Raw genomic sequence first — 27144 nt, 5'->3', positions numbered from 1 at the left:
GGGTGCCAGGGCTCGCCGGGCGCAGGCCCCATGCGCCTAGGGGGCACTGTGTGCTGTCTTGTCGATCGTTAGGGCAAGGCCGAGTCGAGTCAGCTACAGTGGCGTTCCGTCAGGTCGCCGCTTACTGGCGTCCTGGGTGACGTCGGGCGCACTATTGCCACACCAGCCCTGGTCAGCGGGTAGGTGGGGGGCACTGTTGCCTCGTCCGGCTGACCAAAGGCATGGGCGGGCACTGTGGTTTCGGTCATCAGTTGGTGGAGACTCGTCCCATCGTACGGCTGGGATGGGACGGCCGCTGAACCTTGGCCGGGTTTGGAGAGCACGCTAAGGGCGGCGCTGGCTTGTTGGAGAAGTCTTGAGCTGGGTTGTTGGGGCCAAGTCGAGGAGTCCGGCCGGGTTGTAGATCCTGCCGGGTCGCGGGGCCTGGCCGGGTTGAGCGACCCGGCCAAGGGCGAGCCGGGTCGAGGGGCGATGCTGGCCCCGTTGTTTTTTAAAAGGATCCGGGTTCCGTTGCCTTCCTGGGGTTCATCCCCCCGACAGTAGTCCCCGAAGCTGTGAAGATCTGCCGTCTTCAGATGGGAGGGCCTTCGCAGTTTTCCCCCCTTGCAGCGGCGGATTTGGTGACCGCCGGGTCCAGCAACACCCACTGTGTGCCGGCTTCCAGAAGCCGGATCGCGGCATCCCGCTGGTGGCGGGAAACGGACGAGTTCGACGAATCTTGGGTGACTTTTTGGGCTTCGCGCGGCCGCCACGTGGCGCCCGAGAGCCGAAGCGGCTTGACAGGCCACGCGCGCAATGGGACGGGGCGACGGCCCGGGGCCCGCCGCCGCGCACCCTCGGCCCACGTGTGTAGATTTATTGCGGCGTCCGTGGGTCGGTTGCCATTCTCGATGCAGTTATTGCGCGCGTACGTGCGCACTTATTGCGGGGAAGTGGAAAGGGCGAGCGCAAACGATCCCACTTCCCCACGTTTCAAACCGTGGCCTATAAATCGGGAGCAAAGGGGGCGGCGGAGATCATTCACGCTCGCGCTCCCCTGCCTCTTCATCCTTCCTCTGCTTCCGACGACCGCCGCCTGCTGCGACGCCCGCTGTCTTGAGCAGAGCTTTCTTGCCATCTTCTTCCTTTTTCTCCTCCTTCTTCTTCTGCGCTTGGGTCGATGGCGCTGCTGTCAGGATCGTGGATGGGTTCCACCGTCACCCCCGACGACATCGCCTACCTCCACGACACCAGGCGCCTGCCGAGGGTGGAGGAGGTCGAGGTTCGCCTCCCGCAGGGCGAGCGGGAGCCGCGGCCCGAGGGCTCGGAGCGGGTGGTCTTCCTGCCGCACTTCAAGCGCGGGTTTGGGCTTCCCGCGAGCGGCTTCTTCTGCGACTTTCTGGAGTTCTTCGGGCTCCAGCCCCACCATCTTGGCGTCGGCGCGATCGTGCAGTTGTCCTGCTTCGTCACCCTCTGCGAGGGGTACCTGGGGGTCAAACCTTCGATCGACCTCTGGGTGCGCTTCTTCTCCCTGAAGCAGCAGGGGCCGAGGGCCGGGGAGATGTATGAGTGCGGGGTGGTCGTCATCTCCAAGCGGTCGGGGGCCGACTGCCCGAAGGTGCCACTGGAGGATTCTGCCAAGAAATGGCAGAATTCTTTCTTTTACGTCCGCAACCTCGGCGAGGACTGCATCAACCTCCCGTCGTTCATCAACTCGCCGCCGTGGGGGAAGCAGAACTGGGGGTATTACCCCAAGCGCCCGTCGCAGGAGGTGCTCAACCTGTGCGAGCGGGTGTCGGTGATGAAGGAGCGGGAGAGGCTCACCGGCACCGACCTCATTGCCATCTTTATCTCCCGGTGGGTGCTGCCGCTGCAGCAACGCAGCCATCTCATTCGGTCAGATGACCGGCCTCCAAGATCCCAACCGCATGGCGAACACGCGGTTGGCGGCGGACCAAGTTGCGTGCCGGGTCAATGATATCTCCAAGGCCAACTTGGGGGTGAACTGGGAGTTCGGGAAGGCCCCGTACGGCCGTTCGGACCCGGCACCGCTGGTGAGTCCCTGGTCCCCGTACTTCGCTGCTGCTTATCTTCTCGTTCGTCCTGACACGACGCGCGAGGTGCTTCTGAACGCCATCTAGCATCCTTACGACCGGGCGCGGGCGCAGGTGGTGCGGGTTGCCTCGGAGGAGCCCGAGGCCCATGGTGGAGGGGAGGCGGCGGCTGCCGATGCGGGCGCGGGGCACTGAGCAGGTGAGTCTTGTTTGTGTTGCTTGAGTCGCCAGTTGTGGGATGGCTTTGGGGATGCTGACACGAGTCGTTGATGCAGCGGCGCCGGGTGGAGGATGCGGCGGCGTGGCTGGAGCCGGATCATCTCGGGAGGGGGGGGTGGCGACAACACGGCACCCGCACGGGAAGGACAGCGTCCCGCCGCGGGCCGCAACCGCGAAGCGCGCGGCAGACCCGGCTGGGGGTGCGAAGCCGCCCGCCAAGAAGAGGTGCGGCGCTCCACAGGAGGGGGCGGAAAGGCCCGCCGTTCCGGTGGTGCCGGGGTAAGCACCGCTCGTCCGAGCTGAATTGCTGAGCCGCACCGCTCGACTTGGCGTAATTGCTTTTTTGTCTTCGGCTTCATGTCGCCGATCTCGTTGGCGCTGGCGGCGGCGGATGCCGCGTCCGCCGGGGCACCGTGTTCCGGAGGAGCCGATCCGGCACCGTGGACCGGGGCGAGGAGGCACTGGTGGATCCGGACCTCGGTCTAGACCCGGCCGATGCCGAGGGCCTGGCCTGACGGGACCGGAACCGGGCCGAGGCAGAGCTGGAGGCGGCGTCGACCTAGGCCTAGGTCAGCACCGCGACGGCGTGGGCGCGAGCCAGCGAGGAGGCGGCGCGGCTGGAGATGCCGACGGGGACGGTGGTGGCGATGACGGTCTTCGTGCCGGCGTCGGACAGGGAGCACGGCCAAGGCGGCCGTGCAGATGTGATGGACCTTGACCAGGAGGTCATGGTCGTTGGGGACAACATCCCACCACGGACCGACGTGGTCGAGCAGGAGGGGGCCGATGGGGGCGGCGGCGACGCCGTCTCAGAAGACGTGGCGCGGGCGTCGCCGGAGGAGGCGTCCCGGGCGCCGGCGAGCAAGGCACCGTCGGTGGTGGAGCCTCAAGCCGCTCCGCCCACTGAGCCGGCGTTGGCGCCGGAGAGAGCACCGGAGAGGGCGCCGGAGAGGGCGCCAGAGAAGGCGCCGGCTTTGGGGGAGGCGGCCGGCAGAGAGCACGCCCTGGTGCTCAGGTCCGGAGGGCGCCGGGTCGGTGAGCCGCGGCCTTCGCGGAGCGGGACCAACGAGGTCTTCTTCGGTCCTCCGGCCCAAGAGGAGGCGGCGATGGCCGCCGTGACCCGCCACCTGCGGGGGCGGACGGACCGGATCCAGGCCTTTGCCCAGGCCGAGGTTGAGGCGACGCAGGAGCTGGAGCGCGTCGTCTTCGTAAGTCTTCGTTTGCGCTCTGCTTTTCTTTTCATTGCTTTTTCCATTATGGGGGCGCGCCAGCGCACCCAACGGGTGTAGCTACGCAGTTGGGTCGAATCTTATCTTGCTGTCTCGCGCTGATCATTTCCTTCTCTAGCAACTTGACTCCTACCGGGTCAACGTCTTCAACCGGCTCCTCGAGACGCATCAGCGTCTCAAGGAGAGGCTCGCCGCCAAGGAGGAGGAGCTCCGTGTTGCGGCAGGTACTTCTTCTTCATGCTCTTTTCTAGTGGGGGCGTGCTAGTGCACCCACTGGGTATAGTCCCCGAGATTTGGGCAAACTGCGTGGCAGTTGGGTCGAATCTTAAAATAGTACTTCGTTGCTGAGTTTTTCTTCTGCAGCCGAGGTGCTGTCTTGGAGGACCCGACTAATTTGGGCCGGTTTTCACTATGACCGGCTTGTCGAAGACGTCGGCCGGCTCGGGGCCGAGGTGGAGAACGAGAAGGCGGAGGCGACGGAGGCCCGGCAGGCGCTCGACGAAGCCAGCCGGCTGCAGGAGCAGCTGGCGGGCGACAAGAGCCGCCTCGAGGCCGAGGTGGAGCGCCTCAAGGCGAAGGCCGCCAAGGTCATGGAGGCGCAGCAGGCCCTTGCCGAGGCGGACCAGCAACGCGGCAAGCTGGCCGACGACAAGGGGCAGCTCAGGCCGAGGTGGAGCCCCTGAAGGCGCTGGTGGCCACAGCGGAGGAGTCCCGATAGGGGGAGACCCGGCTCTGCGAGGAGGCCGTGAAGGCGGACGAGGACAAGGACGCCGAGCTGAAGGCGGCCCTTGCCAAGGTAGCCGACCTGGAGAAGGCGTTGGAGGAGCGTGACCGCAATATTGCCCGGGAGTGGCGCGGTACGTTGCTCGAAGCGCAGCACCTGGAAGAGTCCTTCTCCAGTAAGTGCTTTCTTTTGGTGTTGTTGTTGCCGGGTTGGGACTCCGGCTCTTCTTCCTTCGTAATTTTCTTCTGACTTGCTTTTCTTCTTAGCAGGGGCCTTTCCGGAGACGTGCCAGCTAGCGGAGGAGGCGGTCCGCTTTCAGCGCGACCCGCAAGGGATCGTCGGCTCCGGGACGGACCCGCGGGTGGCTTGGACCTTCCCGGAGATCGTTGCCCCTACCGAGTGATACGTCTCCAACGTATCTATAATTTATGAAGTAGTCATGCTATTATATTATCTGTTTTGGATGTTTATGGGCTTTACTAAACACTTCTATATTATTTTTGGGACTAACCTATTACCAGAGGCCCAGCCCAAATTGCTGTTTTCTTGCCTATTTCAGTGTTTCGAAGAAAAGGAATATCAAATGGACTCCAAACGGAATTAAACCTTCGGGAGAGTTATTTTTGGAACGGAAGCAATCCAGGAGACTTGGAGGAGACGTCAGGGAAGCTTCGAGGAAGCCACGAGGCAGGGGGCGTGCCCTACCCCCTGGGCGTGCCCCCCACCCTCGTGGGCCCCTCGTGGCTCCCCTGACAGACTTCTTTCGCCTATATATGTCCATATACCCTAAAAACATCGGGGAACACAATAGATCAGGAGTTCCGCTGCTGCAAGCCTCTGTAGCCACCAAAAACCAATCGAGAGCCTGTTCCGGCACCCTGCCGGAGGGGGGATCCCTCACCGGTGGCCATCTTCATCATCCCGGCGCTCTCCATGACGAGGAGGGAGTAGTTCACCCTCAGGGCTGAGGGTATGTACCAGTAGCTATGTGTTTGATCTCTCTCTCTCGTGTTCTTGAGGTGGTACGATCTTGATGTATCGCGAGCTTTGCTATTATAGTTGTATCTTATGATGTTTCTCCCCCTCTACTCTCTTGTAATGGATTGAGTTTTCCCTTTGAAGTTATCTTATCAGATTGAGTCTTTAAGGATTTGAGAACACTTGATGTATGTCTTGCATGTGCTTATCTGTGGTGACAATGGGATATCACGTGATTCACTTGATGTATGTTTTGGTGATCAACTTGCGGGTTCCGTGACCTCGTGAACTTATGCATAGGGGTTGGCACACGTTTTCGTCTTGACTCTCCGGTAGAAACTTTGGGGCACTGTTTGAAGTACTTTGTGTTGGTTGAATAGATGAATCTGAGATTGTGTGATGCATTTCGTATAATCATACCCATGGATACTTGAGGTGACAATGGAGTATCTAGGTGACATTAGGGTTTTGGTTGATTTGTGTCTTCAGGTGTTATTTTAGTACGAACTCTATGATAGATCGAACGGAAAGAATAGCTTCGTGTTATTTTACTACGGACTCTTGAATAGATCGATCAAAAAGAATAACTTTGAGGTGGTTTCGTACCCTACAATAATATCTTCGTTTGTTCTCCGCTATTAGTGACTTTGGAATGACTCTTTGTTGCATGTTGAGGGATAGTTATATGATCCAATTATGTTATTATTGTTGAGAGAACTTGCACTAGTGAAAGTATGAACCCTAGGCCTTGTTTCAGCGCATTGCAATACCGTTTACGCTCACTTTTATCACTTGCTACCTTGCTGTTTTTACATTTTCAGATTACAAATACTCATATCTATCATCCATATTGCAGTTGTATCACCATCTCTTCGCCGAACTAGTGCACCTATACAATTTACCATTGTATTGGGTGTGTTGGGGACACAAGAGACTCTTTGTTATTTGGTTGCAGGGTTGTTTGAGAGAGACCATCTTCATCCTACGCCTCCCACGGATTGATAAACCTTAGGTCATCCACTTGAGGGAAATTTGATATTGTCCTAAAAACCTCTGCACTTGGAGGCCCAACAACATCTATAAGAAGAAGGTTGTGTAGTAGACATCACCGAGGCCCGTCTGCGGGTTCTGAGTGAGCAGATGGGGCGGCTCTCTGAGGCCGGCGTGGCGATGACGGCGGCGCTCTAGCCGGGTGCCGTCGCGCCGACCAGCTTCACGCGGCTGGCGCGGTGGTTGGAGGCGGGCCCGGACCGTCTTCACGAGTGGCGGGTTTCCGCCACCCGTGCCGGCGCCGAGATGGCGCTCCGGTTCGCGGTGTCGTGGCATCCGGACTTGGCGCTGGACGCGTTGATGGGCCAGCGGGCTGGCTCAGAGAGCCAGCTGCAGGCGGAAGCCGGACGGATCGCCGCCCGAGCTAGCTACATCACCGGGTTCGCCTTCCATGACGAGTTCCAGCCGGAGCGGGCGGAAGATGGTGGAGTCGTGCCTGCCGACGACTACGGCCTTCTTCTGGACGACCCAGAGGGCAGCTCCGAGGAGACGGATGTCTACCGCGATGCGGACGCCGGGGAGGAGGATACCGGCACTTCTGCGGACCCGGGGGCTGCGCGCTCTGGCGGGGGCGATGCCTGATTTTTTAACTTTATGAAGAATTTCTGTTAGGTAGCAGGTCCACCCACCCACTGGGGGTTTGACTGGGTGTAATGAACTCTGGCCATGGGCCTGTTTAAATTTATGATGTATGAGTTGCGTGACTGTTTGCGCCTTTGCTTCTCATTTTTTGGAGATGTTTTCTTGCAACCTTCCCCCTTTAGGCTTCACCCCGCGAGTCTGACGGCCAAGGCTCTGGTCCATGACAAGGGGTTCGGTTTTGAGAGGGACGTGCAGTACTTGTGCTTTCAAAATGCTGAGCGCGGGCAAAACACTCACTGGGCCGGCTGGCGGCAATCCGGCGGGGCCGGGTTGATAGGCAGTCGGTCATGTGGCAACTTAAAGCGGTGAGGCCGGGTCGAGCGATCTGGTGATATGCGGAAACTTTTGTGGATGTCTGCGCTTTTGTTTCTTGTTTTTAGAGCCGTTTTCTTGTAACTCTCCCCCTTTGGGTTTCCCCCCTCGAGTCTGACGGCCAAGGCTCTGGTCCGTGACAAGGGGTTCGGCCTTTGGGAGGAGCGTTCAATACTTAGTCTTTCAAAACGTTGAGCGCGAGCGAAACACCCACTAGGCCGGCTGGCGGTGATCCGGCGGTGCCGGGTTGGCGAGCAGCCGGTTGTGCGGTAACTTAAAGTGGCGGGGCCGGGTTGGGTGACCCTGCGGTCCTTGACTTAGTGTTCGTGGCACGGTGGTGCCTTTGGACTTGTCTTCTTGCCGGCCGACAGCCGAAGCCGGATCTGTGGCTTAGGGCGAAGCAAGAGGCTTGTGGCGAACCAACGCGTTTGAGAAACGCTAAGGAAGAAACGATGGGTGGCTGGGTTGAGCGAGTCGACCCGGTGGCCGGGTTTGGCTTAAGAGTAAAGTAGTGCACAAATGTGGGAGACACAATAGCTTGGTCGCAAAAAGTTTCCGCATATCGTTCGGGGACCCCGTAGTTTCAGATGGTTACAAAAGGAGTGATACATACGTGCACTCGGCTAACTGTAAAACGGGTGGAGGAGCTCTGCATTCCATGGCCGGATTGTTTCTTCGCAGGCGGTGTCCCTGTTGCGCTTGTTTGTCTTGCGGGCATAGATGAGGTAGTACGCGTTGCGGTCGCACAAGGCCTTGCTGACGATGAAGGGTCCCTCCCACGGAGAGGACAGCTTGTGTTGGCCAGTCTGCACTTGGACAAGTCGGAGGACGAGGTCTCCCTCTCGGAAAGCGAGTGGCTTGATCTTCTTGCTGTGGTAATGCCTCAGACCTTGCTGGTAAATGGCTGAGCGACTGAGCGCTAGGAGACGTGCTTCTTCGAGTAGGTCGATGCCGTCTTCGCGAGCTTCCTTTGCTTCGGCTTCCGTGTACATCGTGACGGGTGGCGAGTCGAACTCGACGTCGGTCGGGATGACGGCTTCTGCTCCGTAGACGAGGAAGAACGGGGTGAACCCGGTCGACCTATTTGGCGTGGTGTGGAGACTCCAGAGGACGGCTGGCAACTCGTCAAGCCAACTGTCGGGTGATACTTCTCCAACGTATCTACAATTTTTGATTGCTCCATGCTATATTATATTCTGTTTTGGACGTTATTGGGCTTCATTATGCACTTTTATATTATTTTTGGGACTAACCTATTAACCGGAGGCCCAGCCTAGAATTGCTGTTTTTTGCCTATTTCAGAGTTTCGCAGAAAAATAATATCAAACGGAGTCCAAACGGAATGAAACCTTTGGGACCATGATTTTCGGAACGAACGTGATCCAGAGGACTTGGACCCTACGTCAAGAGATTAACCAGGAGGGCACGAGGTAGGGGGGCGCGCCCTCCACCCTCGTGGGCCCCATGTTGCTCCACCGACGTACTTCTTCCTCCTATATATACCTATGTACCCCCAAACTACCAGATACGGAGCCAAAAACCTAATTCCACCGCCGCAACCTTCTGTACCTGTGAGATCCCATCTTGGGGCCTTTTCCGGAGCTCCGCCGGAGGGGGCATCAATCACGGAGGGCTTCTACATCAACACCATAGCCTCTCCGATGATGTGTGAGTAGTTTACCTCAGACCTTCGGGTCCATAATTATTAGCTAGATGGCTTCTTCTCTTTTTGGATCTCAATACAATGTTCTCCCCCTCTCTTGTGGAGATCTATTCGATGTAATCTTCTTTTGCGGTGTGTTTGTTGAGACCGATGAATTGTGGGTTTATGATCAATTTTATCTATGAACAATATTTGAATCTTCTCTGAATTCTTTTATGTATGATTGGTTATCTTTGCAAGTCTCTTCGAATTATTAGTTTGGTTTGGCCTACTAGATTGATCTTTCTTGCAATGGGAGAAGTGCTTAGCTTTGGGTTCAATCTTGCGGTGTCCTTTCCCAGTGACAGTAGGGGCAGCAAGGCACGTATTGTATTGTTGCCATCGAGGATAACAAGATGGGGTTTATATCATATTGCATGAGTTTATCCCTCTACATCATGTCATCTTACTTAAAGCGTTACTCTGTTCTTATGAACTTAAACTCTAGATGCATGCTGGATAGCGGTTGATGTGTGGAGTAATAGTAGTAGATGCGGGCAGGAGTCGGTCTACTTGGCTCGGACGTGATGCCTATATACATGATCATACCTAGATATTCTCATAATTATGCTCAATTCTGTCAATTGCTCAAGAGTAATTTGTTCACCCACCGTAATACTTATGCTCTTGAGAGAAGCCACTAGTGAAACCTATGGCCCCCGGGTCTATTTTCCATCATATTAATCTTCCAACACTTAGCTACTTTCATTGCCTTTTATTTTACTTTGCATCTTTATCATAAAAATACCAAAAATCTTATCTTATCTTATCTATCAGATCTCACTCTCGTAAGTGACCGTGAAGGGATTGACAACCCCTTTATTTGCGTTGGTTGCGAGGATTTATTTGTTTGTGTAGGTGCGAGGGACTCGTGCGTGGCCTCCTACTAGATTGATACCTTGGTTCTCAAAAACTGAGGGAAATACTTACGCTACTTTGCTGCATCACCCTTTCCTCTTCAAGTGAAAACCAACGCAGTGCTCAAGAGGTAGCAAGAAGGATTTCAGGCGCCGTTGCCGGGGAGTCTACGCAAAAGTCAACATACCAAGTACCCATCACAAACCCTTATCTCCCGCATTACATTATTTGCCATTTTCCTCTTGTTTTCCTCTCCCCCACTTCACCCTTGCCGTTTTATTCGCCCTCTCTTTTCCGTTCGCCTCTTTTTCGCTTGCTTTTTGTTTGCTCGTTTGTTGGATTGCTTGCGTGTCACGATGGCTCAAGATAATACTAAATTGTGTGACTTTACCAATACCAACAACAATGATTTCCTTAGCACTCCGATTGCTCCTCTTACCGATACTGAATCTTGTGAAATCAATGCTGCTTTGTTGAACCTTGTTATGAAAGATCAATTCGCCGGCCTTCCTAGTGAAGATGCCGCTACCCATCTAAATGGCTTCGTTGATTTGTGTGATATGCAAAAGAAGAAAGATGTGGATAATGATATTGTTAAATTGAAGCTATTTCCTTTTTCGCTTAGAGATCATGCTAAAGCTTGGTTTTCATCTTTGCCTAAAAATAGTATTGATTCTTGGAATAAGTGCAAAGATGCTTTTATCTCTAAGTATTTTCCTCCCGCTAAGATCATCTCTCTTAGAAACGATATTATGAATTTTAAGCAACTTGATCATGAACATGTTGCACAAGCTTGGGAGAGGATGAAATTAATGATACGTAATTGCCCTACACATGGTTTGAATTTATGGATGATTATACAAAACTTTCATGCCGGATTGAATTTTGCTTTTACAAATCTTTTAGATTCGGCTGCGGGAGGCAATTTTATGGAAATCACTTTAGGAGAAGCTACTAAACTCCTAGATAATATTATGGTTAATTATTCTCAATGGCACACCGAAAGGTCTACTAGTAAAAAGGTGCATGCGATAGAAGAAATCAATGTTTTGAGTGGAAAGATAGATGAACTTATGAAATTATTTGCTACTAAGAGTGTTTCTTCTGATCCTAATGACATGCCTTTGTCTACTTTGATTGAGAATAATAATGAATCTATGGATGTGAATTTTGTTGGTAGGAATAATTTTGGTAACAACGCGTATAGAGGAAACTTTAATCCTAGGCCGTATCCTAGTAATTCCTCTAATAATTATTGTAATGCCTACAACAATTCTTATGGAAATTTTAATAAGATGCCTTCTGGATTTGAGACTAGTGTTAAAGAATTTATGATTTCACAAAAGAATTTCAATGCTTTGCTTGAAGAAAAATTGCTTAAAGTTGATGAATTGGGTAGGAACGTCAATAGAATTTCTCTTGATGTTGATTCTTTGAAACTTAGATCTATTCCACCTAAGCATGGTATCAATGAGTCTCTCAAAGCCATGAGAATTTCCATTGATGAGTGCAAAGGAAGAACCGCTAGGATGCGTGCTAAGAAAGACTGCTTTGTGAAAGCGTGTTCTTCTAATTTCTATGAAAATAAAGATGAAGATTTATGATCATTATCATTTGCTTCCTCTCTATTTGGTGTAGGCATCATGGGAACGGTTTTCTGTGATGTGCTACTTTCCAATTCGAGAGAAGGTACAATTACCTCATCAAGTTCTACTTTCCTCCCACTCACTTCTTTCGAGAGAAACTTCTTCTCTAGAAAGGTTCCATTCTTGGCAACAAAAATCTTGCCTTCGGATCTGTGGTAGAAGGTGTACCCAATTGTTTCCTTAGGGTATCCTATGAAGACACACTTCTCCGATTTGGGTTCGAGCTTATCAGGCTGAAGCCTTTTGACATAAGTGTCGCATCCCCAAAGTTTAAGAAACGACAGCTTAGGTTTCTTGCCAAACCACAGTTCATAGGATGTCGTCTCAACGGATTTAGACGGTGCCCTATTTAACGTGAATGTGGTTGTCTCTAATGCATAACCCCAAAATGATAGTGGTAAATCGGTAAGAGATATCATAGATCACACCATATCTAATAAAGTACGGTTACGACGTTCGGACACACCATTACGTTGTGGTGTTTCAGGTGGCATGAGTTGTGAAAAGATTCCACATTGTTTTAAATAAAGGCCAAACTCATAACTCAAATATTCACCTCCACGATCAGATCGTAGAAACTTTATTTTCTTATTACGATGATTCTCCAATTCACTCTGAAATTCTTTGAACTTTTCAAATGTTTCAGACTTCTGTTTCAGTAAGTAGATATACCCATATCTACTCAAATCATCTGTGAAGGTCAGAAAATAAAGATACCCGCCACATTAAACAAGATCCAGATATAATGTTCATGCTCAACGCTGGCACCAAATAACAATTATTCAGGTCTAAAACTAACCCCGAAGGTAGATGTAGAGGTAGCGTGCCGACGGCGATCACATTGACCTTGGAACCATTCCCGACGTGCATCATCACCTCGTCCTTAGCCAATCTTCATTTATTCCGCAGCTCCTGTTTTGAGTTACAAATATGAGCAACCAAACCAGTATCAAATTCATAGGCGCTGCTACGAGCATTAGTAAGGTACACATCAATAACATGTATATCAAATATACCTTTGTTCACTTTGCCATCCTTCTTATCCACCAAGTATTTGGGGCAGTTCTGCTTCCACTGACCAGTCCCTTTGCAGTAGAAGCACTCAGTTTCAGGCTTGGGTCCAGCCTTGGGCTTCTTCCCGGGAGTGGCAACTGGCTTGCCATTCTTCTTGAAGTTCCCTTTCTTTCCCTTGCCCTTTTTCTTGAAACTAGTGGTCTTTTTAACCATCAACACTTGATGCTCCTTCTTGACTTCTACCTCCACAGCCTTAAGCATTGCGAAGAGCTCAGGAATTGTTTTATTCATCCCTTGCATATTATAGTTCATCACGAAGCCTTTGTAGCTTGGTGGCAGTGACTGAAGAACTCTGTCAATAACACTATCAACTGGAAGTTCAACTCCCAGCTGAGTCAAATGGTTATGATACCCAGACATTTTGAGTATGTGTTCACTGACAGAACTGTTCTCCTCCATCTTGCAGCTATAGAACTTGTTGGAGACTTCATATCTCTCAACCCGGGCATTTGCTTGAAATATTAAATTCAACTTTTGGAACATCTCATATGCTCCATGACGTTCAAAGCGTCTTTGAAGTCCCGATTCTAAGACGTAAGGCATGGCACACTGAACTATTGAGTAGTCATCAGATCGAGCTTGCCAGACATTCATAACACCAGCTTCAGCTCCTGCAGCAGGCCCTTCACCTAGCGGTGCATCAAGGACATAATTCTTCTGTGTAGCAATGAGGATAATCCTCAAGTTACGGACTCAGTCCGTGTAGTTGCTACCATCATCTTTCAACTTAGCTTTCTCTAGGAACGCATTAAAATTCAGGGGAACGGTAGCTCGGGCCATTGATCTACAACATAGTATGCAAAACTATAAGACTAAGTTCATGATAAATTAAGTTCAATTAATCAAATTACTAATGAACTCCCACTTAAATAAACATCCCACAAGTTATCTAAGTGACACGCGATCCAAATCAACTAACCCATGTCCGATCATCACGTGAGATGGGGTAGTCATGAATGGTGAACATCTCTATGTTGATCATATTTACTATATGACTCACGTTCGACCTTTCAGTATCTAGTGTTCCGAGACCATGTCTGTACATGCTAGGCTCATCAAGTTTAACCCAAGTATTCTGCATGTGCAAAACTGTCTTACACCCGTTGTATGTAAACATAGAGTCTATCACACCCGATCATCACGTGGTGCTTTGAAACGATGAACTTTGGCAATGATGCATACTCGGGGAGAGCACTTTTATCTTCAAATTTAGTGAAGGGATCATCTTATAATGCTACCGTCGTTCTAAGCAAAATAAGATGCATAAAAGATAGACAACACATGCAATCAAAATATGTGACATGATATGGCATCATCATCGTGTGCTTTTGATCTTCATCTCCAAAGCATCGTCATGATCTCCATCGTCACTGGCTCGATACCTTGATCTCCATTGTTGCGTCGGGGTCGTCTCGCCAACTATTGCTTCTACAACTATTGCTAACGCATAGCGATAAAGTAAAGTAATTACATGGCGCTTGCACTTCATACAATAAAGAGACAACCCTAAGGCTCCTGCCGGTTGTCGATATTAAAAAACATGATCATATCATACATCAACATATATCACATCATATCTTGACCATATCACATCACAACATACCCTGCAAAAACAAGTTAGACGTCCTGTACTTTGTTGTTGCAAGTTTTGCATGGCTGCTACGGGCTTCTAGCAAGAACAATTCTTAACTACGCAAAAACCACAATGGTGATTCATCAAGTTTGCTGTTTTAACCTTCTTCAAGGACCGGCCGTAGTCAAAATCGATTCATTAAAGTAGGAGAAACAGACACCCCCAACCACCTTTATGCAAATCTAGTTGCATATCTATCGGTGGAACCGGTCTCATGTGCGTGGACATGTAAGGTTGGTCCGGACCGCTTCATCGCACAATATCGCCGAATCAATATAAGACGTTGGTGGTAAGCAGTATGACTATCACCGCCCACAACTCTTTGTGTCCTACTCGTGCATATCATCTACGCATAGACCTGGCTCGAATGCCACTGTTGGGAAACATTGCATGGAAAACAAAAAAGATTCTACGCACATGCAAGATCTATCAAGGAGATGCATAGCAACGAGAGGGGAGAGTGTGTCTACGTACCCTCGTAGACCATAAGCGGAAGCGTTTGACAACGCGGTTGATGTAGTCGAACTTCTTCGCATTCCAACCGATGGAGCACCAAACATACGGCACCTCCGCGTTCAGCACACGTTCAGCTCGATGACGTCATCCGCCTTCTTGATCCAGCAAGACGGCGAGGTAGTAGATGAGTTCCGGCAGTACGACAGCGTGGTGATGGTGATGATGAAACTATCTCCGTAGGGCTTCGCCTAAGCACTACGAAAATATGTCCGGGGTGTAAACGGTGGAGGGGGCGCCGCACATGGCTAATTAAGATAATGTTCTGGTGTGCTAGGAGCCCCCTCCCACATATATGTAGGTGGGGGGGAGGGAGCAGCCAGGAGGGCGCCCCAGGCACTACTAGGGAAATGCCTATACACAGGAGCTTAGTAGTAGCGCTTTTTAGAAGGCACCGTTGCTACTATTTATCAGTAGCGCTTGGCCTCAGAAAGCGCTCCTACTATTCACTTACCAGTAGCGATGTGTTCATAAAACATGCTACTACTACAATTGCCAGACCGTTGCCAGCAGGCCAGGCATACTAGTAGCGCTTGTATGTATAAAGCGCTACTGCTATTGTACGTAGCAGTAGCGCTTTCTACATACAAGCGCTACTACTACAGCCACCTTATGCACGCTCCGACCCGCGCTTGATACGTATCCAACGTATCTATAATTTTTAGTGCTCCATGCTATATTATATTCTGTTTTGGACATTATTGGGCTTTATTATACACTTTTATATTATTATTGGGACTAACCTATTAACCGGAGCCCTAGCCCAGAATTGCTGTTTTTTTGCCTATTTCAGAGTTTCGCAGAAAAAGAATATCAAACGAAGCCAAAAACCTAACTCCACCGACGTACTCCTTCCTCCTATATATACCTACGTACCCCCAAACTACCAGATACGGAGCCAAAAACCTAATTCCACCGCCGCAACCTTCTGTACCCGTGAGATCCCATCCTGGGGCCTGTTCCGGAGCTCCACCAGAGGGGGAATCGATCACGGAGGGCTTCTACATCAACACCATAGCCTCTCCGATGATGTGTGAGTAGTTTACCTCAGACCTTCGGGTCCATAGTTATTAGCTAGATGGCTTCCTCTCTCTTTTTGGATCTCAATACAATGTTCTCCTCCTCTCTTGTGGAGATCTATTCGATGTAATCTTCTTTTGCGGTGTGTTTGTTGATACCGATGAATTGTGGGTTTATGATCAAGTTTATCTATGAACAATATTTGAATCTTCTGAATTATTTTATGTATGATTGGTTATCTTTGCAAGTCTCTTCGAATTATCAGTTTGGTTTGGCCTACTAGATTGATCTTTCTTGCAATGGGAGAAGTGCTTAGCTTTGGGTTCAATCTTGCGGTGTCCTTTCCCAGTGACAATAGGGGTAGCAAGGCACGTATTGTATTGTTGCCATCGAGGATAAAAAGATGGGGGTTATATCATATTGCATGAGTTTATCCCTCTACATCATGTCATCTTACTTAAAGCGTTACTCTATTCTTATGAACTTAATACTCTAGATGCATGCTGGATAGCGGTCGATGTGTGGAGTAATAGTAGTAGATGCAGGCAGGAGTCGGTCTACTTGTCTTGGACGTGATGCCTATATACATGATCATACCTAGATATTCTCATAACTATGCTCAATTCTATCAATTGCTCAACAGTAATTTGTTCACCCACCGTAAATACTTGTGCTCTTGAGAGAAGCCACTAGTGAAACCTATGGCCCCCGGGTCTATTTTCCATCATATTAATATTCCAACACTTAGTTATTCTTATTGCCTTTTATTTAATTTTGCATCTTTATCACAAAAATACCAAAAATATTATCTTATCATATCTATCAGATCTCACTCTTGTAAGTGACCGTGTAGGGATTGACAACCCCTTATCGCGTTGGTTGCGATGATTTATTTGTTTGTGTAGGTGCGAGGGACTCGTGCGTGGCCCCCTACTGGATTGATACCTTGGTTCTCAAAAACTGAGGGAAATACTTACGCTACTTTGCTGCATCACCCTTTCCTCTTCAAGGGAAAACAAACACAGTGCTCAAGAGGTAGCAAGAAGGATTTCTGGCGCCGTTGCCGGGGAGGTCTACGCAAAAGTCAACATACCAAGTACCCATCACAAACCCTTATCTCCCGCATTACATTATTTTCCATTTGCCTCTCGTTTTCCTTTCCCCCACTTCACCCTTGCTGTTTTATTCGCCCTCTCTTTTCTGTTTGCCTTTTTTTCGCTTGCTTCTTGTTTGCTCGTGTGTTGGATTGCTTGCTTGTCACGATGGCTCAAGATAATACCAAATTATGTGACTTTACCAATACCAACAACAATGATTTCCTTAGCACTCCGATTGCTCCTCTTACCGATACTGAATCTTGTGAAATCAATGCTGCTTTGTTGAATCTTGTCATGAAAGATCAATTCGCCGGCCTTCCTAGTGAAGATGCCGCTACTCATCTAAATAGCTTCGTTGATTTGTGTGATATGCAAAAGAAGAAAGATGTTGACAATGATATTGTTAAATTGAAGCTATTTCCTTTTACGCTTAGAGATCGTGCTAAAGCTTGGTTTTCGTCTTTGCCTAAAAATAGTATTGATTCTTGGAATAAGTGCAAAGATGCTTTTATCTCTAAGTATTTTCCTCCCTCTATGATCATCTCTCTTAGAAACGATATTACGAATTTTAAGCAACTTGATCATGAACATGTTGCACAAGCTTGGGAGAGGATGAAATTAATGATACGTAATTGCCCTACGCATGGTTTGAATTTGTGGATGATTATACAAAAATTTTATGCCGGATTGAATTTTGCTTCTAGAAATCTTTTAGATTCGGCCGCGGGAGGCACTTTTATGGAAATCACTTTAGGAGAAGCTACTAAACTCCAAGATAATATTATGGTTAATTATTCTCAATGGCAGACTGAAAGATCTACTAGTAAAAAAGTGCATGCGATAGAAGAAATTAATGTTTTGAGTGGAAAGACGGATGAACTTATGAAATTATTTGCTACTAATATTGTTTCTTCTTATCCTAATGATATGCCTTTGTCTACTTTGATTGATAATAATAATGAACCCATAGATGTGAATTTTGTTGGTAGGAATAATTTTGGTAACAATGCGTATAGAGGAAAGTTTAATCCTAGGCCCTATCCTAGTAATTCCTATAATAATTATGGTAATTCCTACAACAATTCTTATGGAAATTTTAATAAGATGCCCTCTGAATTTGAAACTAGTGTTAAGGAGTTTATGAATTCGCAAAAGAATTTCAATGCTTTGCTTGAAGAAAAATTGCTTAAAGTTGATGAATTGGCTAGGAACGTTGATAGAATATCTCTTGATGTTGATTCTTTAATACTTAGATCTATTCCTCCTAAGCATGATATCAATGAGTCTCTCAAGGCCATGAGAATTTCCATTGATGAGTGCAAAGAAAGAACCGCTAGGATGCGTGCTAAGAAAGATTGCTTTATAAGAGCGTGTTCTTCTAGTTCCTATGAAAATAAAGATGAAGATATAAAAGTTATTGATGTGTCCCCTATTAAATCTTTGTTTTGCAATATGAATCTTGATAATGATGGGACTGAATATGATCCACCTTTACCTAGAAGGCGTTCCAAAAATTCAGAGTTTTTAGATCTTGATGCTAAAATTGATAAAAGTGGGATTGAAGTGATCAAAACATTAGATATTAATGAACCCACTATTTTGGATTTCAAGGAATTTAATTATGATTAATTTCTCTTTGATAGATTGTATTTCCTTGTTGCAATCTGCGCTAAATTCTCCTCATGCTTATAGTCAAAATAAAGCCTTTACCAAACATATCGTTGATGCTTTGATGCAATCTTATGAAGAAAAACTTGAGTTGGAAGTTTCTATCCCTAGAAAACTTTATGATGAGTGGGAACCTACTATTAAAATTAAGATTAAAGATCATGAATGCTATGCTTTGTGATTTGGGTGCTAGTGTTTCCACGATTCCAAAAACTTTGTGTGATTTGCTAGGTTTCCGTGATTTTGATGATTGCTCTTTAAACTTGCACCTTGCGGATTTCACTATTAAGAAACCTATGGGAAGAATTAATGATGTTCTTATTGTTGCAAATAGGAACTATGTGCCCATAGATTTTATCGTTCTTGACATAGATTGCAATCCTTCATGTCCTATTATTCTTGGTAGACCTTTCCTTAGAACGATTGGTGCAATTATTGATATGAAGGAAGGGAATATTAGATTCCAATTTCCATTAAGGAAAGGCATGTAACACTTCCCTAGGAAGAAAATAAAATTACCATATGAATCTATCATGAGAGCCACTTATGGATTGCCTACCAAAGATGGCAATACCTAGATCTATCCTTGCTATTATGCCTAGCTAGGGGCGTTAAACGATAGCGCTTGTTGGGAGGCAACCCAATTTTTTTAGTTTTTTGCTTCTGTTTAGAAATAAATATTTGATCTAGCCTCTGGTTAGATTTGTTTTTATGTTTTAGTTAGTGTTTGTGCCAAGTTTAACCTATAGGATCTTCTTGGATGATAGTTATTTGATCTTGCTGAAAATTACAGAAACTTTCTGTTCACTAAAACAATTGTTAAAAATCACCAGAACGTGATAAAATATTGATTCCAATTTCTGATGATCAATAAAAAAATTGGCTAGGTCGTCCTATTTTGGCTGAATTTTTGGAGTTCCAGAATTTTGCGTTAGTTACAGATTACTACAGACTGTTCTGTTTTTGACAGATTCTATTTTTCGTGTGTTGTTTGCTTATTTTGATGAATCTATGGCTAGTAAAACAGTTTATAAACCATAGAGAAGTTGGAATACAGTAGGTTTAACACCAATATAAATAAATAATGAGTTCATTACAGTACCTTGAAGTGGTGTTTTGTTTTCTTTCGCTAACGGAGCTCACGAGATTTTCTGCTGAGTTTTGTGTTGTGAAGTTTTCAAGTTTTGGGTAAAAGATTTGATGGATTATGGAACAAGGAATGGCAAGAGCGTAAGCTTGGGGATGCCCATGGCACCCCAAGATAATCTAAGGACACCAAAAATCCAAAGCTTGGGGATGCCCCGAAAGGCATCCCCTCTTTCGTCTACTTCCATCGGTAACTTTACTTGGAGCTATATTTTTATTCACCACATGATATGTGTTTTGCTTGGAGCGTCTTGTATTATTTGAGTCTTTGTTTGTTAGTTTGCCACAATCATCCTTGCTGTACACACCTTTTGAGAGAGATACACATGATTTGGAAATTGTTAGAATACTCTATGTGCTTCACTTATATCTTTTGAGTTATATAGTTTTTGCTCTAGTGCTTCACTTATATCTTTTAGAGCATGGTGGTGGATTTGTTTTATAGAAACTATTGTTCTTTCATGCTTCACTTAGATTATTTTGAGAGTCCTACAAAACAGCATGGTAGTTTGCTTTAACTATGATAGGCATTCAAGATTAGTAAGAAAAAAAATCTTATGAGTGCGTTGAATATTATGAGAACTTTGATGCTTGATAATTGTTTTGAGATATGAAGATGGTGATATTAGAGTCATTCTAGTTGAGTAGTTTTGAGAAATACTTGTGTTAAAGTTTGTGATTCCCGTAGCATGCACGTATGGTGAACCGTTATGTGATGAAGTCAGAGCATGATTTATTTATTGATTGTCTTCCTTATGAGTGGCGGTCGGGGACGAGCGATGGTCTTTTCCTCCCCTAGGAGCATGCGCGTAATACTTTGCTTTGATAACTTGTAGATTCTTGCAATAAGTATATGAGTTCTTTATGACTAATGTTGAGTCCATGGATTATACGCACTCTCTTCCTTCCACCATTGCTAGCCTCTCTAATACCGCGCACCTTTCGCCGGTATCATACACCCACCATATATACCTTCCTCAAAAAAGCCACCATACCTACCTATCATGGCATTTCCATAGCCATTCCGAGATATATTGCCATGCAACTTACCACCGTTCCGTTTACTATGACACGCTCCATCATTGTCATATTGCTTTGCATGATCATGTAGTTGACATTGTATTTGTGGCAAAGCCACCGTTCATAATTCTTTCATACATGTCACTCTTGATTCATTGCATATCCCGGTACACCGCCGGAGGCATTCACATAGAGTCATATTTTGTTCTAAGTATTGAGTTGTAATTGTTGAGTTGTAAGTAAATAAAAGTGTGATGATCATCATTATTAGAGCATTGTCCCAAGTGAGGAAAGGATGATGGAGACTATGATTCCCCCACAAGTCGGGATGAGACTCCGGACTAAAAAAAGAGGCCATAAAAAATGAATGAATGAGAAAAGGCCCAAATAAAAAAATGAGAGAAAAAGAGAGAAGGGACAATGTTATTATCCTTTTACCACACTTGTGCTTCAAAGTAGCACCATGATCTTCATGATAGAGAGTGTCCTATGATATCACTTTCATATACTAGTGGGAAATTTTTCATTATAGAAATTGGCTTGTATATTCCAATGATGGGCTTCCTCAAAATGCCCTAGGTCTTCGTGAGCAAGCGAGTTGGATGCACACCCACTTAGTTTCTTTTGTTGAGCTTTCATATACTTATAGCTCTAAGTGCATCCGTTGCATGGCAATCCCTACTCATTCACATTGATATCTATTAATGGGCATCGCCATAGCCCGTTGATACGCCTAGTTGATGTGAGACTATCTTCCCCTTTTTTGTCTTCTCCACAACCACCATTCTATTACACATATAGTGCTATGTCCATGGCTCACGCTCATGTATTGCGTGAAGATTGAAAAAGTTTGAGAACATTAAAAGTATGAAACAATTGCTTGGCTTGTCATCGGGGTTGTGCATGATTTAAATACTTTGTGTGGTGAAGATAGAGCATAGCCAGACTATATAATTTTGTAGGGATAACTTTCTTTGGCCATGTTATTTTGAGAAGACATAATTGCTTAGTTAGTATGCTTGAAGTATTATTATTTTTATGTCAATATTAAACTTTTGTCTTGAATCTTTTGGATCTAAATATTCATACCACAATTAAGAGAATTACATTGAACTTATGTCAAGTAGCATTCCACATCAAAAATTCTGTTTTTATCATTTACCTACTCGAGGACGAGCAGGAATTAAGCTTGTGGATGCTTGATACGTGTCCAACATATCTATAATTTTTGATTGCTCCATGCTATATTATATTCTGTTTTGGACGTTATTGGGCTTTATTATGCACTTTTATATTATTTTTGGGACTAACCTATTAACCGGAGGCCCAGCCCAGAATTGCTGTTTTTTTGCCTATTTCAGAGTTTCGCAGAAAAAGAATATCAAACGGAGTCCAAACGGAATGAAACCTTCGGGAACATGATTTTCGGAACGAACGTGATCCAGAGGACTTGGACCCTACGTGAACACATCAACCAGGAGGGCACAAGGTAGGGGGCGCGCCCTCCACCCTCGTGGGCCCCATGTTGCTCCACCGAAGTACTTCTTCCTCCTATATATACCTACGTACCCCCAAACTACCAAATACGGAGCCAAAAACCTAATTCCACCGCCGCAACCTTCTGTACCCTTGAGATCCCATCTTGGGGCCTTTTCCGGAGCTCCGCCGGAGGGGGCATCGATCACGGAGGGCTTCTACATCAACACCATAGCCTCTCCGATGATGTGTGAGTAGTTTACCTCAGACCTTCGGGTCCATAGTTATTAGCTAGATGGCTTCTTCTCTCTTTTTGGATCTCAATACAATATTCTCCCCCTCTCTTGTGGAGATCTATTTGATGTAATATTCTTTTGTGGTGCGTTTGTTGAGACCGATGAATTGTGGGTTTAGTATCAAGTTTATCTATGAACAATATTTGAATCTTCTCTGAATTCTTTTATGTATGATTGGTTATCTTTGCAAGTCTGTTCGAATTATCAGTTTGGTTTGGCCTACTAGATTGATCTTTCTTGCAATGGGAGAAGTGCTTAGCTTTGGGTTCAATCTTGCGGTGTCCTTTCCCAGTGACACTATGGGCAGCAAGGCACGTATTGTATTGTTGCCATCGAGGATAAGATGGGGTTTATATCATATTGCATGAGTTTATCCCTCTACATCATGTCATCTTACTTAAAGCGTTACTCTGTTCTTATGAACTTAATACTCTAGATGCATGCTGGATAGCGGTCGATGTGTGGAGTAATAGTAGTAGATGCAGGCAGGAGTCGGTCTACTTGTCTCGGACGTGATGCCTATATACATGATCATACCTAGATATTCTCATAATTATGCTCAATTCTGTCAATTGCTCAACAGTAATTTGTTCACCCACCGTAATACTTATGCTCTTGAGAGAAGCCACTAGTGAAACCTATGGCCCCTGGGTCTATTTTCCATCATATTAATCTTCCAACACTTAGCTATTTTCATTGCCTTTTATTTTACTTTGCATCTTTATCATAAAAATACCAAAAATATTATCTTATCATATCTATCAGATCTCACTCTCGTAAGTGACCGTGAAGGGATTGACAACCCCTTCATTGCGTTGGTTGCGAGGATTTATTTGTTTGTGTAGGTGCGAGGGACTCGTGTGTGGCCTCCTACTGGATTGATACCTTGGTTCTGAAAAACTGAGGGAAATACTTACGCTACTTTGCTGCATCACCCTTTCCTCTTCAAGGGAAAACCAACGCAGTGCTCAAGAGGATGCCGGATAGGATGAGGCCATTGGCCCGCTTGACCTGGCCGTTGGACTGTGGATGTGCAACGGAAGCCAGGTCGAGGTGGATGCCAGAAACGGAGTAGTACTGCGCGAGTGTGCCCTTGGCGAAGTTGGTGCCGTTGTCCGTGATGATGCTGTTCGGCATGCCATAGCGCACCGCGATGTTCTTGATAAATCAGACGGCCGTTGGACCGTCCAGCTTCTTGATCGGCCTTGCCTCGATCCACTTGGTGAACTTGTCCACCGCCACCAGCAGATGCGTCATGCCGCCTCGAGCGGTCTTGAAGGGTCCCACCATGTCAAGTCCCCAGACCGCGAAGGGCCAGGCGATCGGGATGGTCTGGAGTGCTGACGCCGGTTGGTGGCTGTGCTTGCTGAAGCGTTGGCATCCTTCACACCTGAGGACGAGTGATTCTGCGTCTTCGAGGGTCGTGGGCCAGTAGAAACCATGGCGGAAAGCCTTGGCCACCAAGGATCGCGAGGCGGCGTGGTGCCCGCACTCACCCTGGTGTATGTCGAGGAGGATCTCAATGCCCTTACCCTGCTTGACGCAACGTTGGAACACGTCGGTGGAGCTGCGCTTAACGAGCTCGTTGTTGATGATGCTGTAGCCGGACGCTCGTCGCTGCACTTGCCGGGCTTCGGTCTCGTCCACGGGAAGGACCCCGTTTTCCAGGAACTCCGAGATGGGTAGGGCCCAGGATGGTGCCGTGACCCTAGCGAGGACGACCATCACGACGGGTTCCGGGGAGATAGCCCCCGAGCCGGGTTCAGTGGCCCTAGGGCTGGGTTTGGGTGTGGTCGGGCTGGCTAGAGCAGTCACCGGGCCGAGTTGAGGCGCAGCCGGGTTGGTCGGAGCAGTCCCCGGTCCGGGTTGAGGCGCGGCCGGGTCGGTCGGAGCAGTCGCCGGGCCGGGTTGAGGCGCGGCCGGGTCATCCGGGACGTGGATGGACTCGGAGTCCGGAGATGGCTTGATGGACGGTTTGTGCAGATGCTCGAGGGAGACGCTAGACGGAATGGACTGCCAGGACGAGGCGATCTTGGCGAGCGTGTCGGCCGCTTCGTTTTCTGCGCGCGGGACGTGGAGGAACTTGCAGCCCGCGAAGAACCCGGACAGCTTCTGGACGAGGAAGCGGTAGCTCGCCATGTTGGAGTCATGAGCGTCCCACTTGCCGGAGCTCTGCTGCACCACTAGGTCCGAGTCGCCGTAGCACAGGATGCGCCGGATGCCGAGTTCCTTGGCAAGCCGGAGGCCGTGCACAAGGGCTTCATATTCGGCGACGTTGTTGGAGGCGGCGAAGTGGTTCTGCAGCACGTATCTGAGCCGGTCGCCCTTGGGGGAGGACAGCACGATGCCGGCCCCTAGGCCGAGTCGCATCTTCGAGCCGTCGAAGTGCATGCGCCAGTGCGTCGAGTCCGGCGGTGGCGGCAGGAACTGGGTCTCGGTCCAATCGACGAGGAAGTCGGACAAAGCCTGGGACTTGATCGTGGTGCGGGGCTCGTAGAGGATGGTGTGGCCGGCTAGCTCGAGTGCACACTTGGCGACCCGGCCAGAGGCGTCCCGGCACCAGATGATATCGCCGAGACGGGCCGTGCTGACCACGGTGATGACATGCTCTTGGAAGTACTGCTTGAGTTTCTTGGCGGTGAAGTACATGCCGTAACACATTTTCTGGTAGTGCAGGTAGTTCTGCTTCGAAGCGGAGAGAAACCGGCTGACCGAGGCCAAGCAGCCCGTGAACTTCTGGACATCGCGCAACAGAGCCGGCTTGCGCATGCGCTCGATGACCTTGATCTTCTCCGGGTTTGCCTCAATGCCGCGCTCCGAGACGAGGAAGCCGAGTAGCTTTCCGCCCGGGACGCCGAAAACACAGTTCTCAGGGTTGAGCTTGACCTTGTACTCGCGCAGGTTGGCGAAGGTTTCCTTCAAATCATCGAGGAGCGTGAGGTGCAGCTTGGTCTTCACCACGATGTCGTCCACGTAGACGTGGATGTTGCGGTCGAGTTGCGGCAGCAAACATTTCTGTATGCAGCGCTGGAAAGTGGCGACGGCGTTCTTTAAACCGAACGACATGGTGATGTAGCAATATGCCTCGAAGGGCGTGATGAAGGACGTCTTCAGGGCGTCGGCCGGGTCCAGCTTGATTTGATGATAGCCGGAGTAAGCATCCAGAAAGGACAGGAGCACGCACCCGGCGGTGGAGTCGATGACTTGGTCGATCCGCGGGAGGGCGAACGGGTCTTTAGGGCAGGCTTTGTTCAGGCTGGTGTAGTCGATACACATGCGCCAGGTCTTGTTCTTTTTCAGGACGAGGACTGGGTTGGCCAGCCACTCGGGGTGAAACACTTCCATGATGAAGCCGGCCGCCAAGAGCTTGGCGACCTCTTCACCAATGGTCATTCTCTTCTCCTCGGAGAAACGTCGCAGGGGTTGACGGACAGGCTTGGCGTCCTTGCGGACGTGGAGTTTGTGCTCAGAGTACTTCCTCGGGACACCCAACATGTCCTTGGGGGTCCATGCAAAGATATCCCGATTCTCACGGAGGAAGTCGACGAGCTCGCCTTCCTATTTGCTGTCGAGGCGGGTGCCTACGACAACGTACTTGCTGCAGCTGGGGTCTTTCGGGTTTAGCTTCACCTTCTTGGTCTCCTTGGAGGGCTTGAACGCTGCCTCATCGGCTGGCAGCTCGGTCGGGATCTGCGTGGCCGACGCCTCCTGGGCCAGGGCGACGATTCGGTCGAGCTGACACCGCTCCTCGGCTATGACCAGCGACTCGGCTAGCTTGGCGCCGTCTCGGGCGCAGTCCAGGGACTTGCGGTAGTCGCGGGTAACGGTGATGATGCCGTTCGGACCCGGCAGCTTCATCTTCAGGTAGGCATAGTGGGGGACCGCCATGAACTTGGCGAGCGTGGGTCGGCCCAGCAGCGCGTGGTACGCGCTGGACAGGTCCACCACCTCGAACCAGATTGGTTCGCGTCGGAAGTGGCTGCTGTCGCCGAACAAGACGTCGAGCCGGACCCAGCCAATCAAGGAGCAGGAGAGGCCGGGGACGATACCGTGGAAGATCGTCCGGGTCGGCTCCACATCCTTGGCCTCGAGGCCGAGCTTGGTCATGGTGTCGCGGTAGAGGATGTTGATGCTACTGCTGCCGTCGACGAGAACCCAGGAGAATTTGCACATGCGCTGGGGTGCGACGATGGTGGGGTCGAGGACGAGGGCGTAGCCACCCGGGTTCGGCATGACGGCCGGGTGGTCCTCCCGGGTCTAGGTGACCGGGCGCTCCGACCAATGCATGTACTCCGTTCTGGCCGGGATGATGCTGTTCACTTCCTGCCGAAGGAGGCGCTCGCTGCGCTTATCGTCGCCGAGGCTGGTGAAGAAGACGTAGGTCATGTTCCGGGCCGGTAGGGGTCGTCGCGCATCGCGCCGCCGGTGGGAGGCGGCGGTGGGGGCGGAGGCGGCTGCCCTGCTCCCAGAGCCGGAACCAAAGGCGGCGGGATGTCGTCCCTCGCGATGCGCTTGGTGATGGCGCACTGTCGAAGCGTCTGCGTGGATGGCCTCGCGCCGCTGTGGTGCTTGCAGGGAGCGTCGAGCATCTCCTCAAAACTCATGGCGGGCTGCCATGTCGTTTTGCCGGTGTTCCGGTGCTTGACGGCCGGGTCGGTCGCGGGCGCCTACTCGGCGGCCGCAACGAGCCGGTTGTCATAGCGCTGAGCCGGTTGATCGGCCTTGCACTTGTTGTTCTGCTGGTTGTGCTGCTGCCGGCTTCCCTCGCCGGCCAGCTTCGAAGGCGGCACCGGCTTGGCCTTGCCAGC

The 27144-nt window shown here is 49.0% G+C and overlaps 1 protein-coding gene across 1 annotated transcript; it reads right to left on the bottom strand.

Annotated features, from left to right (window-relative positions):
* Positions 1-7810: 7810 nt before the first annotated feature.
* Positions 7811-26194, bottom strand: LOC141027196 (uncharacterized). Its single transcript, XM_073504176.1, has 5 exons — positions 25932-26194; positions 24611-25043; positions 23727-24508; positions 23294-23462; positions 7811-8080 (listed from the first exon to the last, which is right to left on the bottom strand). Exons 1-5 carry the CDS (start codon positions 26192-26194, stop codon positions 7811-7813), a joined length of 1917 nt encoding a protein of 638 aa, XP_073360277.1.
* Positions 26195-27144: the final 950 nt, after the last annotated feature.

Source organism: Aegilops tauschii, chromosome 7 (genome assembly GCF_002575655.3).
Source record: "Aegilops tauschii subsp. strangulata cultivar AL8/78 chromosome 7, Aet v6.0, whole genome shotgun sequence".
In the NCBI taxonomy this organism is placed as follows: Eukaryota; Viridiplantae; Streptophyta; class Magnoliopsida; order Poales; family Poaceae; genus Aegilops; species Aegilops tauschii.
This window is presented reverse-complemented; position numbering and strand designations above follow the sequence as displayed.